This window comes from Pyrgilauda ruficollis, unplaced genomic scaffold (genome assembly GCF_017590135.1).
Source record: "Pyrgilauda ruficollis isolate IOZ18807 unplaced genomic scaffold, ASM1759013v1 scaffold37, whole genome shotgun sequence".
Taxonomy (NCBI): Eukaryota; Metazoa; Chordata; class Aves; order Passeriformes; family Passeridae; genus Pyrgilauda; species Pyrgilauda ruficollis.
Window position 1 is genome coordinate 832,221 of NW_024525156.1, and position 19,663 is coordinate 851,883.

General features: G+C 39.3%; 1 protein-coding gene across 3 annotated transcripts in view; it reads right to left on the reverse strand.

The window, feature by feature from the left end:
- FHOD3 (formin homology 2 domain containing 3) overlaps positions 1–19,663 on the reverse strand; it is a 374,811-nt gene that overhangs the window by 69,467 nt on the left and 285,681 nt on the right. For all 3 annotated transcript variants that reach the window (XM_041475887.1, XM_041475885.1, XM_041475888.1), the window contains 3 exons: positions 11,607–11,741; positions 8,273–8,323; positions 3,826–4,040 (listed from right to left, as the gene is read on the reverse strand). In XM_041475887.1, coding sequence (XP_041331821.1) covers positions 3,826–4,040; positions 8,273–8,323; positions 11,607–11,741 — 401 coding nt within the window. The remainder of the gene's footprint in view (positions 1–3,825; positions 4,041–8,272; positions 8,324–11,606; positions 11,742–19,663) is intronic.

The following is a 19,663-nucleotide window of genomic DNA, read 5'->3' on the forward strand; positions in this document are numbered from 1 at the left end:
TAGCTAAAATCACTTGAAAATAGTGAGCTAAGTCCAGCAGCACTTCCCTTAAGAAACAGTACAAAAATCAAATCTGCCAGGAAACACTCTCAAGAGAACAAAGCCAGTAAGCTAGACATGCATCCATCACTTGCATTTCCATCATGTAATCCACTGCATTGACATTAGTGAGAACTTCTGAAGATGTTAAAAAATAAAATTCTCAGTGAATGCTTGGTAGTGGCCTCTTTGAAATGAGCTCAAACTTTCAGTCCCACACCTACTGGATCCATTTTCATATCAGACAAAACACTGCTCTAAGTGGCAACCTCACAGGTGGCAAGAGAAATAAATAACAGACCAGGCTCTGTTCCTTGTCTTCAGACTTCTTGCTGGTGGAGACTGTAGAGACTCAGGAAAGCAAGCCTGGTCAAATCAAAAACCATCAACAGCAACGAAGGTGTGCCTGAGATGTTAAGGAGCATGATACCTTTATAAGCTGATCCCTTCTGAAAAGCAAGCCTATGAACTTATAATGCAGTAGAGGAATATGGACATTTTCTTTAATACTCAACTATAAATCAACTTTGAAGCAGACACAAGATGCTATATCCTGCTGATAAGAACTCAACCCTCCAGTCCTATAAGCCCTCAGAGAGAAGACGTATCCCTCTGGGCTCACATCTAATCCCCTGTCACCTAATTGATTAGCCAACCACATCCCCATCTATTTTCTCTGCCTTCCACTTGGAGGTGTGAGATAGATATGCTGAGTGTCTCTTGTGGATGCATACAGTAAGTCTGAAAATGTCTATGCCTGCCCAAGACCTCTTGGTTCAATTGTTCAGGCACTGCCTAAAGTCTTGAATCTTATCTCCCTTCAGCTACTCCAGCACAGGATTCCTCTTCCTCTGAATTCTGCAGGGACTCCTTATCTCTCCCCACTCCCACTCCAATCTTTTCCTCCCATACCTTGTGTTGGTAAGAACAGGTGCAGACTAAAGTGGCTCTTTCTTCGTGCAGTCAGAAATGATTTTTTTTTTTGTCCTCCCACCCCAGTTCCTCCTCAGACTTTCTGTATCATGGTTCCTTTGGCTCTGCAACAGGAGCTGCATTGGCCTCATTGCATGCTCATGCCCTGGTGCTTCCCCAGCTGCTGAGATGCTCTTATCAGCCATGTTTTGGGCAGCACTTAAACCCTACTCAACTACCACTATGTTCAGAAGGTCTCCTACTGTCCACAGTGTGCACTTGGGTTGGCCTGTTTACTTTCTCAAGTGCTAAAAAAGCTGCTTCTTTCAGAGAAGGGCTCACCTGAAATTCCTTTGTAGATTGACTTCAGAGATGTCTCAGTTATTGTTGTTCCTCCTTTACTGCATACTTGCACTTCACAAAATATTCTCCAATGAAATTACAAAAGAGTAAGTAGCTGATCTGAAAAAAACCTAAGTTCCTTTTTGCAGTTACAGGACTGCCTTCATTTCCTCTGAATGCCATAACACAAGTTTTACAAGAATAAGTCCTACAAGACTTGATTACTTCAGTGGAACCAATTGTTTTATATGAGAAAACACTGCAGCTGAGTAAGCCTAGATTTTTATATTGGGTAATGGTACTGACATATTTCACAGTGTGAGACAAAGTTCCACAGACAGAATCTGTTTCCTTCTTAATACTAGTAGATACTGGATGGCCAAAGGATATTTCAGCACAAAAGGAATAAAAGAAATCTGACTTCAAAAATCCCTTATTGTTTTGCTAGTAGATGAACACTATTTGCCTTTGACCTCAGGTCCTGAATTCTGCAGATGAATATCACACATCTGTTAACACCATTCTTGCAGAGTCGTTAGAGCATTGTATGCACAGAACCAAGGAACTGTTTTCCTTCTGCAGTTTCATTCCTGCTTGGGAAGATGGTGAACCCCATATTAAAAGCAACTGCTTGGGGTGCAAGTAATTTGAGTTCTGTCCATGGCTCTGTTTCAGCTTTTCTTACAACTGACTTGAGCAAGTTAATGCTTCATTTTCTCTACCTATTAAGTGGGACTCATAACCCTTCCTAAAACCAGTAAAATTGAGATTTTAATTCAGTATGGAGGATAAGGAAGTCAAATAATAGTATAGAGACCATGTCACAGTGTCTACATTAAGCCTGTTCCCCCCTGGCAGATATCCAATAATATGGGCACTTCCAGATGGTGTGTCCTGCCCACATGCTCATGACTTCCTATGACCTTTCCAGTACTTTTGATAGGTCTGAAAAAATATTCCCCATGCCCAGATCCCACAGATTTCAGGCCTCTGTTGAGGTTCTGTCCTGGCCATCTGCCTGCAGCTGCCCTTGGCTGGAAGGCTACCCTGCCCCATCCATATAGCCTCTCCTTGTGGTCCATTTGCCAGGCTTCCAGGTGCTGCCCTCCAATGCCTATTATACTGCCAGGAGTTTTAGTAGAGATGTCCTGTCTACCCGCAGGTTGATAGCTTTGCCACATTCTGGCTGTCTGAAGCTGCCCTGTACACCTGCTCTAAATGTATTCTCCAAATGGTTTGTGCTGCTCCATTTCATGCTGCAATTTTTTTTTAATGCTTGCAGGAGAAATATGTTAAAATAATCATCACAAGAGATACTTGCTCCCTACCCAGCTCTGAAATCCTAATGGTGGAAAAATCCAGCTTATTTGCTCTAAAAGCAATATAGCACTAAACAAAATGGGTGTTTGGATATTTCTGACTACCAGTATTGAAGGAAAATATCTGTGGTTTCTAAGTTCAAACAATTCCACTGAGACTCTTAAGGTTCCAAACAAGAAAACTGGGGAATATAATTGGGAAAATATATAAAACAAAATAAAATAAACTTCACCTACTTAGTACAGTGAGGACAAACATATGCAGCATTCAGTATTTGTAACGTTTTTCTTAAATTGCCTTGCTTTATAGCATGCTACCAGCCATAACACTCCATAAAACCAAGCAGTGCAAGTTACAAATGCATTAATCACCAATAGCATGTAGCAGGAAATCAAATAAAATAAAAATGAGTGATGGCGATAATTTGCCCTCAACATGCATTCTAGCTCCCAACGTTAATACAACATCATGTGGTGCAAATATAAATCTGTATGGCATGTGTTGTTTTGAGGACTGAAGGAGAGGTACATGATGCAAGTGGCAGAATGACATACAAACATACACAGAAAGCATTGCTCTGTACACCAATAAATTATATGACAGGAAACCAACCGTGCAAACACTAGTTATACTTTCCTTTTTACTAATTGTCTGTGGTCTCTTTTAAGTCCTTTATGACTTGTGCTACAATTTTAAGAGTTTTTTCTTGGTATTAAAAATAATCAACACACTCCCCCTGCCTTCAATTCAAGAACTTTTCAGTTGGTCACATTCAGCCTGTGCTCTACTGGAAGGTTATTATAATCTTGGCATTCATCTGTTGCATTTCTTTCAGAGAATCCACATAGGCAAAATCTGTTGGCAGGAATACTGTTTGTCTAGTATTCAGTAACTCCTCGTATATAAAGAGCATGACACTAAAATTAAGACCCTGTGTATTCTCTATTTTCTAATTATCCCATTTGAAGAGCAACAGACAATGACAGTATGAATCATAGCTACAATTTGCCATGTATCTTATTATTGAACAGATTACATGATATCCAAATCAATGCAAAAAACTAGGCAATTTAGGAAGACAGGATGAAACAATGTAGACCCTTTACTGTGGCACCATATAGATTGTATTCTTGCACTCATGCATCAAAAATCACCATCCCAGGAGAAACTGATAAACCCAGCATTGTTTCCCCTACCCTCCTTTTCACTTACCTTCTGAGGGCTGAGGAGTTCCACATGGGATGGAAGGGGTCTTCAGCTCTTCCTGGGACTCTATGGATGCTGGGCTGACGCACTTGGGTACAGGTGAGGATGGAGCTGAAGGAGATCTCAGGTTCAAGGACAGCTCACTTCTGCCTCGGCTGACACTCCGACTCTTCAGCTCCTTCTCATACTCCTCTGCTGCCAACTTCTCCAAGTATTTGTATCTGAAAGTTAAATTCCAGAAGGTTTCCGTAAAGAAAAAGAAGCCTGTGGCTGATGCTTGTTTATGGATGAAACACCTGCAGAGAATGAGCTGACTTCCTGACACAAGGAGCGTAGCACTGAACTGCCTGCTTGCTCAATCTGCCAAAAAGTGCACACTAAAGCAAAGACTACTGCCCTGAAAAATGTTAAATTGCTCATTACAATACAAAAGTAAAACCCAGCAGAGTTAAAGAACCTTTAGCTATTGTATTTTGTCTGCACAGTCCTCCTTTTTGGAAGCATTTGTCTGTCCTCCTTTTCACCCTCCTCCTTCACCTCCTCCTCCTCTTCCTCCTCCTCCTCTCAGCCCTCCCTCTCCCAAAACTCACCTGGGAGAGGAAAAAAAAAAAAAAGAAAAAAAAGAAAAAAAAAAAACCCTCCAAACCCAGAGCCCCTTAATACTGGTGCAAATTGCCAAAATCTCAGACTTGCTGTAAAGAGACGAAAATGCAGCAGACAAAACCAGATCTTCCTGAAAAGAACACCAATAATAAACGTCTGAATTGACTATCTAAAGATTCTGAACCTGCTTCTATTTGCTCTGAGAGCAATGCAGTGGAATTCACTTTGTTCTCTCCAGAGCCTACAATGGAAAGTTTTTTTTTTTTATTCTGAAAAATTTCTCTGCCGGACTCAGACATCCAATAGCTTGTACCTGACGTCACATGTAGTTTATTCATCAAAGTCACTTTAAAAGAACAAAGATACATCTGTTTTGCATTTTAGGCAGGCAGAACTCACTAACTGTTTATTAAGACCAGCTACCAATCATATTCTTCATAGTATGCTTTATACATTTCGACCAAAATAACTTTTAAATATGTGCCTGTTCCAGATGTCTGCTAATTTTATCCACCATTATTTGCTGAGGAATAAATTCATGAATACAGCTGGATTGGGCTTTAGACTGTTTGCCTTATCCACAAGTGAGCTGTTAAACAGGTTAATCAGGACTACTTCTTATGTCCCTGAAACACTCTGGTCATTCCCTATAACAGACTGTTGTAAACACTTCATAACATTGAACACCTCTCCTCCCCCCTTCTGCATCACTGACAGCCCAAATTAGTGTAAGAGGGTGCACTAAAAGCAGGCAGGGTAAAGAAGTCAGCCATATGTGGCAAAAAACATGCTTAGTACATATGGTAGCCACACATGCATGCACATTTGCAAACATTCATATAGAGGACAGAAATGTGTCTTTGAAGAGCAGTCCTTGTGTTTTCAGAGGCAATTTGCCTTACTGCAAACAGCAATAATGAAGAACAAACTCATTTTCTTTTATTCCTCCAGAGGTATGCACAGGCTTTGAACAAATTCTGCAAGAAAAAGAACCCCTACAGACTCGGGATGAAAATATAACAAGCTACATACTTGCATGGTTATAAAATAGGAACTGTTTACAGTTCTAACATGAAGCCAATTCTCAAGACTGAATCTTGCCTTTTCAATAGAGGGGAAAGCATTTCTCTGGCATCAGCATAATGTTTTGTTACAGTTCATGAAGCCACTCTTTCTTTGAATGTTGGTCACTTATGTACAGTGCCTTCCACCTTCTCACAAGCAGAGCAGATGGGACTCCAGACTCATAAAGAGCCATTCAGATTGATCACTTGGCACTAACAGGTACAGCCCAGCTGCCTGCTGCCAAGGGGGTTTTTCAGTTTGCCAACAGACTACAACAAAGATCTGGATGGATCCTTATATGATGTGGGGAGTTACAATGTTTTATTGTCCTCAGCTCTTTTTCAGGTGCTTTAACATTTTCTGTAGCTGTGTGCTGCACTGCCAACCAGCAAAGCAGAGACTATCATCAAGAGGCGACTTTTCGAAATGTATCTGATTATTATACTGAAACAAAAAAGGGCACCAGAACAGCAATTCCAATGGCAGCACATCAGCAGAAATAGTTACCAAATGGGAAGCTTAGTAAATAGGTATAACTGAGAATTAAAAAATAATTAAAGAATCAGTTATTAACACTTCACACTTGATAAATGACATTATTTAGGTTATTTTTTGTTACTGACAAATATCTTCATATTGAATAAATGCCAGCAGCAGATATGCAAGGTCATGTAGACCAAAATCTGAAGGGGTTGAAAGGATGAGCTACCATACCTCCATTACAGGATTGACAAATTGCCCCTGTATATGCTGCTATACTCTTTTAAATCATGGAAACCTGCAGACATCATCTCAGCTATGCTGACTCTTCTCTATAGACAACCAGCCAAAAGTCTGCGGCTATCAATTTGGTATTCCTCATGAACATAACACTGGATTTATCATTTCAAGTAGAAGAAATTGTCATTTTGAGCTCTCTAGGCATCTGAGTAATGCCCTGAGGGCAACTTAAAATGTTAAGGTACCAAAAAAATCATGGGAGTGCAGAGCACACCTCACACCAGAGAGGGCTTGGGAGCTCACCTTTCTCGGTTTTATTCTAAAATTACCACTGGAAAACATCCAACCAAGCAAAGGGAAAAGGCCTCAAATCATTGAACAGCAAGAATTGATATGGAGGAAACATACAAATCAGTTTTTAACTAGTATTTTAAGCACCTTGACTATAGGATTTTCTTACAGTCTATGCACTCTACTAAAAGAAGTTATCATACAACTTCCCATAGGAAATAAAACTTCATTTGTGCAAAAGTGTCTGTAAAAAGTAGTTACAGAATGTCAATGTAATGGACTACTGGTGCAAGACTTCATTTGCGGAAGTTTTCTCCAATATTTATCTGCTGTCAAAGCAGACACGTCTTTCCGCTTTATGAGTAGGAACTGATAATTTGTTATCTCAGTTCAAAAGAGACCTAAGGATAAGAAAACGTTATTAATGAATGGTGAAATAGTCTCAGATTGTGCAGCAGTGATGGTGAACACTTCCCCAAAAATACTCCAGTTGGCATTTCCCCTTACAACTTGAAAGTTCTGAAGAACTCACTTCTAATTTGTTTCAAAACCTGAAGATGAGCATGCCCACTGAAGAAAGGTTTTACTCAGCTCAAATCAGCCTATGATGCTTATGTGCTCAGATGCACTTCATTTCAGAAAATGCTTTAAACTATTTCTAATTGTTTTGGGACTGCAAGCACAATGGAAAGCCCATCCACCTTTTCTTAGAGATGTTAAAATAATTTTTTTAACATCAGCTACTTCAGCCTCAACAGATAAAGCTTCATTCTGCAGAAAAAAACTGTCCCCTGTATGATGATTTTGTGAAAAAAAAAACAAACCCAAAACCACAAAGATTTCTGAGATGGCTGCTCTCATATTTTGATAATCTAACTCCAATTCTTGACAATCCAAAAGTATCTCCAGTGAGTAATCTCTAGAGGACCATAAAAGCAGAACTGAAGCACTCTGGATGATTTTTCATCTATTTGTACAGTAACTTGCATATTTTCCAGGTAAAAACAAGCACTCTCTCCAGGATGCAATTACTAGCAGGAGCAGAGATGAAGCTACTGAGAGACAAAAGTCCTCAGTTGAGCATTCCTTGAAAAATATGCTTTTATAAGCACATACCTCCCAGCCTAGCCCAGAGTTTCTAAACTTGTTCATTGAATTAAAAAAAAAGAGGAAAAATAAAACCCAAACTCTCCATCCCTTCAAATATGCTATTTAAATAAAACTAAAACAATGCCCCAATGATAAACACTGCTAAGCTTTGTAATTTACTTGCTGATGTTTAAAGAGATCGGCAAAGAAAACTTGGCTCTGAAAGATAAAAATATGCTGAGATTGGGTCAGAACCATTTTCATCAGCCAGTTACTGTGGTTTTGCAATGCTTGTGACCCCAATTTCCTTTATCCTCACTTGCCTTTTCTGACCCTCCAGAAAGCTTGGGACCCACTGGGTGAAAAAGGCTTATTCAATTTATAACTCTCCTAAATTTGGGCAAATTTCTGAGGCAAATGGGGTAAGCTTATTTCCCACACAAATACATAAAAGATATCAATCATTCTTAAGCATTCTCATTGCTCTTCATTTATTGCCGTGCTTACAGCTGGACTTCATTCTGCTCTTCAGCAACTTCTTTCTTATAGAAGTCTTTTGGAATAAAAGTGTTTTATGCAAGCAGAGTTAAAAATGTAAACATGTGACAGCTCCACAGTAAAGAATATAGGAAGTGCAAACAGGCAGAGGGAAGGATAGGGAAGGATGGATGCATGACATACAAACCTCTCTTCTCTTGCTTGTCTTAGTTCTTCTCTTTTGTCTAAATAATCACGGCTAGAAAGAGAATTACAGTAAATTGCAGCAGAAACCAGAAGAAAAAGGTAAGTAATAGAAATATAAGTACAGCAGGAGAAACCGAGAGTGGTACACACAAACTGGAGACAATGAAGGCTGTTTTCAAAAAAAAATGTTTGTTTTTGCAAAAATTGCTGAAAAGTGTACACTTATCCATATATATACCACCAAATATGTAGTTTGGAAGGTCATTAAAAGGAATTCTAAAAATACCTGCAAAAAAGTGAAGAACTTGAAGCATGCTTTGCAACCTGGTATCTGAAATGAGATTCAATGAACTGCACTTATCCATAGGGAGCAGGCACATGAGTGGCTATTTAACCATCCCTGATTTGCTCCATCTCAGAATGCCCCAAGACAGTGACTGCAGCCCCTGGCAGGACAGACTGAGACAGTGAGCAAACCTATTAGCTTTCTTTCTAAGGAACCTCTCCTTAGTGAGTTTTAGTTGCCACAGCTGGAAACAGAACAGGGGACTGGCTTTACTAAAGTAGAGGGGACTGTACTTTACTACAATTCTGCATTCCAAGAGGGTGTGTGCAGCATCATTGGACAGATAACCTTTCACTTCCTTATTTTTCACCCGGAGTTTGAGATACAAACTCCTTTTATGTCAGCTGCCACTCCCACAGCTCCTCAAGTAAGCCATATATTTAACTTTTGCCAAGTCAAGTTTGCTGGATGCTTGAGTACTATGATTTTGGACAGGCCTGCCACATCCACAAACATGGATGCAAATTTAACTTGGAGCACGGCAGAACCCAGAAAATGTCTACCCTGTCTCACTATCACAGCGAGATGGTTCCTTACAATATATTTTTAATATTTGGTAGACAGAACTGATGTGATCTTCACCTTATCTGCTAGATTCTTTCACAGTGCAACCTGTGAGTACCAGAAAGATTTTCAGAACTACTCCTTTTATTAATAACCCCTTTTTTTTTCCTCTTTATATTGTGTCATTAAAAGAATTACTTATCAGTAGTATACTAGTAGCTATCAAACATCTGCGTGCAAGTGGTCTTCAAAAGTCCTCTAACAGGGAACACACATTACTGTTTCAGGCCATCTCCACAGGCTTTGAATTCTGAACTGGTTATACTTTCACAATATTGTAAAAGTATTCCAGGAAATTTTGAGCACGTAAATTTTAACATTACTCTTTCCCCTCTGACAACTTTCACTCTTCTCTACAGCTGAAAAATAACCACTTTATTTTAGGACATATTGTTCTACATATGCAATGGGTACAGTAATGCTTCTACGGAGAAAAATGTTCATTCTGCAAAGCATTTCTTTAGTTAGCAATAGCTTATGAAGCTTTGTAGCTCCTCTCCTAATCCTCCAGCTTTCCTATCCTCCAGCTCTTTCACAACTAGTGATGCTCTCCTTTAAATTATCCTCAGTTTGTCAACAATGGTGCCAGAACCTAGTGCAATGTTCTTGAGGCAGAGTTGGAAAGAATGAGATAACAAATGAGTCATGATGGCAAATCCAGTACAGCTCACGAGTTTAAAGACTGAATTGCAAGTGCTATTTTTAATCAAAAATACATCTTCAGAGACTGGGTTTCTAGCCAGACTGATGATATGATAATGAAATCCCAGGAACTCTTATGAAACTGTCTATGACTGCTTGCTGTGACTTTGTCTTCCTCCTGCCAGACTGTTTAATCAACTGTGGGATGCTGTCTGTTTGTGAAGTCTGGTGGCTTTGGAGACCCCTCTGCTCAAACAAAAGTTATAACTTTTGAGTGATCACAAAACTCAAATCCAAAAGATGAAAACACTGGGCATTGAAAAATAATCTTAAATATGTAGTACAATCATGAGATTTAGTTAATCAGTTTCTGATTCTCAAATAAAGGGATGAAAATGTATGTGTTGAAATTTTTTTCTGATTTTAAGAATCCTCTTTTAGTGACAGAACAACCAGTGTAGCCAACCTCTACTGAAATGTGCAGATCTGTTATTCAAATAGGTCAATCTGCCAAATGCCCTGTTGGCTTTTTCGGTCTGGGAGTTTCCTTTCTGAAAGATGATGTTCGCTGTCCATGGCAGCCTGCTGCAGTCTGATGATACCACTTAGAGGGAGAGTTTTTGGAAGAGGCTGGAAGACTGCAACCTTATTGTTTCTGTTTCAGGAGGACTTGGGCAGCTGCTGGCTGCCAAAGATTCTATTATGGTGCTCTTCCACCTTCCCTCTGCCTCTCATTTCCTTCTAAACTAGCTATCTTCTGAAGCCAGGAGAATATCAGTCAACCACTCCTAAGTTATTCCTCTTTCCAAATTCAAAGAATCACAGCCTGTTTCCACTTCATACTAAAGGGATGATTATAGTGAAAACAATCCTGCATACTAATAGACAAGCTAACATGAAACCCTGTGCCATCTTTTCTGTAACTACCAATTCTAAGGCTACAAAACATTTATATTACCATTCTTTAAGTTATTACATTATGTCTTCTAACTACTAAAAATAGGTCAGCTTTTCAATCCTGTCTACGAAGAAACATTGATTTCTTAGCGTACACTCTTCAGACTGAAGGCAAACAATTTCAGGTATAGATTCCATATCTATCCTTAGCCCACCGCAGTCTTTTTTAAAGTCTCAGCTGGGATTTCTAGGCATGGACTGAAGAGGTTGAGGGGGCTTGTCTCTTACTACCCTCAGGCAGCACACCCTGGGATTCCACATCATATAACATTTTCTCAGATGTGAAAATGCGAAGTCCCACATTTAGCTATGACATTTGTCTGGCCAAGGTTTGAACAGTTATTTTGGTCATTACCTTCTGTCAGTTGTTGACTCCCGGAGGAAGAGACACGTGTTCAGAAACCCAGGAAAAAGTAGTTAAAAATCACTATCATACAGCAAGACATTTTTACTTTGCATAACTTAAAAGCAAAAATATGTTTCAGTGCTGTCCCTTCCTCCCTTCTTGATACTTTTGTCCCACTGTTTCACCTTCAAATCCTATGCCTCACTGAGACTGTAATTTGGTGAGAATATTAGCTAATAAAATTGAGCCTCTGTACATACCCAGGCAGTGTAATTGGCTGCCTTAAAAAAATAGCTTTTTTATTAAATACCAAAATTCGTGATGCATTCAATCTATCAGTTTTTAAGATACTTAGATCAAGAAAAGTATCTAAAGAGACAAACTATTAATCAATTCAATTATTTTGCAGTTGAATGTCTCAATGATTGATCAGTCTATCACACATTAAAGCAAGAGACTGAGAGCAAATTTGGGTCCTACTTGAATTTGTTTCTTTCTTCACGTTCTATCCTTTGCAACCTTTCTTCTCTCTCCTGACGCCGTCTTTCTCTTTCTGCTGCCAAGGACTCCTGGTGCTGCCGAAAAGATGATGTAAGGAGACCACCCAAAGCTGGCCTGCAGAAAAGGAAGATCAGATTTCTCAGTGTCACTTTTATTGATTATACTGGCAAAAAATGAGTAGCAATCATGCAGCAAGTAACATAATCCCGACCAGCAGAATGACATGGCAATATTTATGTATGGATCTTTCAAAGCATTGGCTAAGCATCTTCTTGCTAAATTGATTATAGATTCTGCGATGAGCTGAAGAAAAACAATTAGGGTAGGCTTCCTAAATAGCAAAATTTCTAAAGCACAAATAAAGTGTGTGTAAAAATTCTCCAGTCTGTTTCAACTGCAATATTATCTAAATATTTTTTTAATTTTATAATCCTGTTAATAGAAAAGCTGAATCCTGTAAAGAATTTTTGAAATTTTAAAGGAAAAAACTGTTATGCAATGATGTTTGTGGCAGATGTGTCACAAACACCCGAGAATCTATATAGAAAAACAAAAGTAAAGGAAGACATCAGAAGTGCCCTAGAGAATTCAAATGCTCTCTTAAGTATCAGACATATTTTTCCTTTATACATTAATAAATTTGATTATCATGATTTTCTTACTGCATGTGCTGCTGTAAGAGCAAGATCAATCTCATATTAGAACATATCAATAAAACACACAGGGACAGTGTTCTCAAACCATTTTTAAAAACTAACAGAAATGATGGCCTCTACAGTAAAAACTTTACAAAACATAAAGCTACTTTTACATTCACTTATAGTTTGGTGCTGACATAGATTTTTTTTTGGCTTTACTCTAAGTAGTACTTTGTCTGGGAGAGTGGGTCCTCTTACACAACCTTCCCCCAACATGATGGTATTGGTACCACCAACCTCTGACATGGCAACCTCAGAGTAAACACATCGTGTCTTTCTTTCTGTCTCTTAGACAGGAAAAATCCTGTATTGTACAGGGTAGCTTTATACAGATGCACACTGATTGAATTAGGCTGATAAAATCAAAAAGACATAACTCATGTAGAGAGGTTTCTGTGCATTGTTGTAACATGAGTTTTGCAATGAAAGGATTAATGAGAGAAATAGATACTGACTTTTGTGTAAAAAGAAACTAAACCCTGCCTGCCTAGAGGAAGGTTCCTTAACCAGTATTGCAAACCTGAATAAATTTTTCTTATTTTTAAGAACTCAGACCCTGTCCCTTATTCATTTACTTGCCTATGGCTGCACAGTGTAGGCATTTAGCATAATGGCACCAATTCACTAGTGAACATAGGTGCAAAAGAAGATAAAAATATTAATGCAAACCTATCTTCCCCAAGAGTCTATGTCTGTATAAGCAGGAACACCACAAAACATAGCCATTTCAGCCCCACTGGCAACAGGGCAGCATGAATATAATGTCAATAATTTCAATAAATTGAATTTCAATATGTCATATCCCACCCGCATAAACATTACATAAGATGGTATAAAACTTGATATTCTGTAAGAGTCCCTGCTGGCATTCCTCCAAAGCTACAGTATCAATGCTGGATCACACTCAAAACCATAAAAATCTCTAATATGCTTCAGCACTAAGAAAAGGGAGAAAAAAATCCTCAAACCCTGACAGTCAAGTACGTGTGGTGAATTTTCCCTTGAGCATATTTTAAATTTATTTTAACTTTTGACCTCTTAGTGCATGTTTCAAGAGAAAGCTCTTAGCAGAAACAGTAGCACCAGTGTACTAAAATTCAAAAGCTAGAGCTCCATCCCTGTAGTAGCACAAAAAACTATGGCTATATGGTTGGATATAATATCAGAAAATACTTTTGGAAGGGGAAAAGCGAACAGTGCCTCCATGTGAAGATATATGTAAATTAACTAGGAGAGATGGCAAAAGAGGGTCCCTATCAAGTCTTTGTTTTTCTCTGTTTTGTGTGTTCTGCTTGATATCCCACCCTGCCCAGCTGCCATGAAGTCTGAAAACTCCATTTAATGTCAAAGGATGGTATGGCTTAAAAGAAGACTGAAGGAAAATTAAGGGGAAGAATGGGGTGATGCTGAGAGACCAAAAGAGTGATTGTAGATCTGCACATCATCTAGCAGCCTTCAGGCCTGACTGAGCTCTTTGAGGCCCTACAATAAATGCACATTCTTATGCAGGGGATTACAGGGAAATCACATGGAGATGCACAGCTTTGTCCTGCAGATGGGATTCTAAGCTAACCCTGGTAGTAAAATACCTCCACACCTTGTTTGGAGGTTTGATCCAGCATAGTTTGGCTAGCATTGCTCACTGGGATAAAATTTGCAGATGTATGAAGAGCAGCATCACAATTTAAATAGAAGATCCACAGCCATACGTCCAGAAGAAAAGCCAGTGTCTAAAGAACTAAAAATGTTAGCTGGCCATCTCTTCAAAACTAATAAAACCAACAGCAATTTGTCAAAACTTGGAATTTCTGTATTTCTCACTCGTTATGAGTGTGTACTTGAGCTGAATTACAAGCTGTGAACACACATACTCATTTCAATTCCTTTGTCCCAAACACAGCCATAATGTGTACAACACTTTCTTGCATGAAATGGTCAAATCTAACATTCCAAGGTGCCAGAAGGTTCTCTACATAGAGGCCATAATTAAACAGATAGGAACACGGTCAGCTGACCCCTTGTGTGACACTGACTTCTTAAAGCACAAATAGTCAAGGTTTTGGGTCTTCAGTCACATTTAGAAAAGGGCTGGCAAAGAAACAGCACTGCTGTAGCTGAGTTAGTGCTCGCTTAGTGGTTACACCCACTCAACAACACACGTGCCCTGGGCAGGGACACAACTCACACCAAACGCTGAGACCAGCTGCCTTATGAAGCCTCATGAACTCACAGCTTCACTGTAGATATCAAACATCGTGGCTCAATTGGTGTCTGGGTGCACCAATACTCTTTTTAATGTGAACTGCAACTGCAAATGCATGGTTTTAGTATTTAGTAAACTTATCAGTAATTTTCTACATGTGCATAACAACCTGGGTAAGCAGGTTACTTTCAGGGGGTACAAACCCGTTAAGCAGCCAGAGGAAAAGCGAGCATTAAGAGGTATTCCTCACACATTCTAAACAACTTGAAAAGGGATTTGGCAATGTACAGTTTGTCAACAAAATCTGATTTTTGTTTCTGTATTTCCCTGGCAATAACACTTAAAGTAAATATTCCCTTTCAGTGAGCGCATACTTGAATTGCAAATGGCAGCATGACTGACCAAACCGGCTGGTGGGAAGGCTAGGGCTCAGCCATTGGGTAATTTTGTTGTTTTGATGCTGTTTGAAGGGTGACAGTGCCTTCAGGCCTCATAAATTTTTACGTCTTATTGCTGCAGGCTGCATTTTAAAAATGGATAAGCAAGAAAAAGGCTAAAAAACTTCTGGCATTGAATCAAAGGTGATAAGAGATTTTAACAGTAAAGAGAATGTGAATGCTCAGTGAAAGCATAATAGAGTGATCACTTGCAAAATGGGGTTACATCTAATATATGCCAGTATTTTAGTGCTGGTGTCATATGTTACCAGCTGGTAATAACAACCATTTGTTCAGCTCCACAAATACAATCCAGAAGGATGCTTACTCTGACTACTATTTTTAGTCTTGTAGAGAATGCAAGGCTATTAAGAATGGACTGTTAATATAAAAAATGTTAAGAAAAGCTTTCTTATGCCTGCTGTTAAAACCAGTAAAAGCTAAACAAGTGATGTTATTACTTTCTCATTCCAGAAAGAAAATACACAACCAGAAAGCATCTAGGTCTGTGGATTTGTGAATAGAGCTCCTCACCATGGAATCAGGACACAGGGCCAAAGAGGTCATTAGTAACTTATCTTACTGGAAGAAGAGATAGGAGAAGGAAAGAATTGGGGGGGGGGGGAAGAAAAGAAGGTAAAACATACACAGAGCATAGGATACAAAGCCAGAAGTTTGACTGTAGGCCAAAGCTCTTCTGAATAAAAATTCAGCTAGCCTGACCTACAGCATTTAACACAGCAGTGAATCAGTAATCATTATTATAAACACAAATTGATGTAGACGTAAGACCTCTCACACTTTTTTGCAAGTTCTTGAAGTTTTCTGAAAATACTCCATCACGGACTATACATTGTGAAGGGGATTATGTGCCCTGAATTACTCTAATCTTGTTGCAAACCGAAGAAAATATTTCTGTTTTAATGAAAGCAAAACTGAAACTCTGAACTTCAAACATTCTTCATTCATGTAAGCTCTGAGATACTATTTTGTGGCTGCCTTTCCCTCTGTTTAGTTGAGTTTTTAAAATTTGCTAAATAGAAATGGTTATCTACAGGAAGAATACAAAATACAAATGTATATTTTTATGAGCTAAAAAAAAACCCAGATGACTTTCTCATGAGAGGAAATCCCTTTAGGTCATAAGGTTAATATTCAGGATTGTCTTTAATACCATATGGGGCAGAAAAATTAATAACTTTAATATGGAAGCACTAATTACCTAATTTTGCAAAGTGCTCCTTTTCCAGCAGCCATGGGAAGGCTACAGTGAGGGTACAACAGTCAGCAGCTCCTACTTGGCCTTAAGTAACTCTAAAGGTCTCTTGGCTTTAACAAAATAAATCCATTTTACAGCTTAGAAAGAGACAAAAGGGGAGGCAAAGCTGCCAAGAGCCATATTGCTTTTCACAGTTAAAGAAACTCCCTGTGTGTTATGTCTCCTTACATGACATGGCAAATTCAAAAGCATGTTGATATAAGACTTTGCAAACAGACTAAACATTACTTAAGGAATCTTTATAAAACTTCTCTCAAAAATAAACATAAAATTGAGAGCTAAAACTACTAATGCTTCCTTTAAGAAAGAAATTTGAGAATGACTAAGAGAAGAACTGATTAATGTTAGACTTTTAAGTGATACAGGGGATTACCCAAATTAGAACTACAGCAGGACAGAACTGCACACAAAGCCTAAGCAATGCACAAGGACTTTCTATATACACTCTCCTCTTCCAGCTGAACTGTACAGCTTTTACACTGTGCTTCTGTCTTCAACCTGCAGCTTCTCATTCTCATGTGAGTTACACCTTGCCTGGAAGTCAATTGCAGAGCCCAGGTGTAGATCAAGGCAAGGTGGGTGAGCACTGCACATGGCATGCTCAGCCTGCAACACTGCAGTCTGAAACCAGAATCAGTTCATGCTTCTGTTTAAACATATGCCCTATGATGAAGTCCACAAAGCTGCAATCAAGAATATTGCTTACACAGTAGTTCGACAAGCAGCTAGGCCAGTGCAAGCCACCACTGCTTCCCAAACTGTAAATCATCAAGTAATTCCTAAGGTCATTTTTCCTCTTAAACTCTCAGCAATAAAGTTGAGGCTTTTGCCCTGGGCCACTATTATCAGCTACCAATCTATCCATTCCTCATTATGTTACTCAGTGAGAGATGTGCTTGGCAGCTACCACAAGGAAAAATCATCATGATCTCTGGTCTGAGAGCCCAGAAGTGCACACAGAAAGAACAGAAAGCTAAGCAAAGAGGAGCAGTTCTTGGGAGAGCAGCAGCTTTGTAGGCTGTATAGCAGGTTGTGTTTCGTAGGTTTTTGTTTTACCTTAGTGCTTAACAGCTGTAATAAGGGAACTGCAGAGCACAAACTAATGATAAATGGCTAACAAAAAAACAAACCCCAAAAAACCAAAACAAAAAAAACCCCCAAAAAACAACAACAAAAAACCAAACCAACAAACAAACAAAAAAAACCAACAAAAAACCAGAAGAACAAAAAAAAAAAAACCAAAAAAAAAAAAAAAAGAACCTGCCAAGAAGCTTCATCCAGCAGCATCTTCCTGGTGTTGTCAATTATTGAGACCTTTAATTTTAGCAGAAAATCTAACTGGAAAGCTGTTTGGCATTCTCAAAAGTTTGTTTTTGCTTTAAAGAGAGAAATTTGAACAAAAGCACCAGATTTCCAGCAGATCACTATTTCAGGCACCTGGAAAGGGAATAAAACTCAAAAGAAGAGTATCTGCAGATTTTTGCTGCACTTTATGCTTATGCTTCAGGTATGGTGTTTAAGTGTCAAGAGGAGAAAAAAAAAACACCTATAATCTAGGCATGCTAATCTCACTGTCTGTGACCTGTTTTAGAAATAAACGTTTGAAGGTGCATTTCCTTTAAAACATATAGAAGAACATGGAAATGAACATTCAATATTCAAGGTCCTGCATCATGGGAGCCCAAGGTAACGTACTGCTGTAGATCACAAAGCAAGTGAGATGGAAAACATATTAAAGAATGTGAAATATATTTAATATTTCTTAAGCCTATTTTCTAACGTTCTGGAAAAGCTGGAGATGCTTCAAACAGGAATAATCTGCAAACACCATAGCAGGTCTTTACCAGGCTTGGAGATTTGGAAGAACTTCTGAGGGACCAGCCAGAGGTGGAGACTAAGTTCACACTGACTGGCCAAGAGCCTGAAGAAGTGGAGGTTTGCGAGCTGAACTTTCTGGCACTTGATTTAACAGATAGAGGTGAGACCATGAACTCCTGCTCCTTTGGCACACAGTGCCCCAAGAAGGCTTGCTGAGCTAGGCTGACTGTACTACTGCTGGACTGTCCAGCCCAGGGGGAACCACCTCCTGGCAAATGCATCAGAAGAAACCCACCCTGGAAAACACACCAGCAGGATATTTTTTTTGGTAGTGGAATGAATTAAAGCTGGTGCTGAATTTAGGAGCTCATGCCTGAGAAGTTACACTCCTTCATGATCTCCTCGAAGGATAGCCATGATCAACAATGCAAACACCACCACCAAAAGGACACTATGAGGGGGTGTGAAGCTTTGCAAGTAACGAGTTTGATGTCCTGTGGCAGACTCCAGGCTGCAGTTTCAATTTGAGTGACTGTCTTAGATTCCGAGTCTGACAAAGCAGTCTGGCTAGACAGAAATATCGTAGGTGTGAGCATAAGGCATGGAAATACAGACTAGCCCTACAACACCTTCTGCCCCCAGGCAAGGGGCCAACTTGGAGGGACAGAGAAATGCTTTTCCCCCTGATGTGTCTCAGTCATGCACTGCTCTTCCTCTTTGTTATTAAAATTTATGAGGTTATGAGAGTGATTTTTAAATTTTTTTTATTAACTGGGGAGAAAGAGTTAATTGGTGATTTAAGTTGTGAAGAGTGGGAGCAGTGTATTCATGGAGAATAAAAGAAAGAAAACAGGCAGACTGGGTTATACTTCTTATGCATTAGGAGTGACTTTCACAAGCAGAGAAATACAAGAGAACTGATGCACTTCTTCTTCTCTCCCAGTGAAGGGTTGAACAGAAAGTGCCCTGCAATTTGCCCTCCTTCAGCAGGATACCCATGGCTGCAATATACACTACACGAACATGGCTCTCCACAGGGGACCCAGGGAAATAAGAGAGAACAACAGCTTTGCAAGAAGTTGCCAAAAGGCTGCAGCTGTATTTAGAAATGGTAAAGTAAGCCTTTTCTTCTGCTGTACAATCAGAAATATACAGATGATGTGGATTTCAAAGAACAAAATCCAGCTACTTTTGCACTGACATACTGCTCTTATGATTCCCTACTGATCTCAGCCAAAGAGGGTTTTAAAAGTATGAATGTCAAAATGTCAACCACACTGCTTCTTCCCACCTAAGTTGTAGCTCTTGTTTACATAAGCAATATGCAGCCAAGGGTTTGAAAGGCCTGTCAGGGCAACTGAATGGAGCATGAATCACTGTGCTGGGCACTGCTCTAAATGCTCCTTCTTCCTTCTTCCTCATTCTCGAAGGTCAGATAAACGGTACCAGGACCTGCATCTGAAGCTTTTCTCAGCCTGATAAAAGACAGAATCTTTCTGGGAAGGCTTTGCATAACTGTAGCATAAGCTGAAACCAGAAAACACACCTTAGAGCTAACCTTAGATACACATCTGCTTCTTATCAAAAGTTTTCCTCTCCCC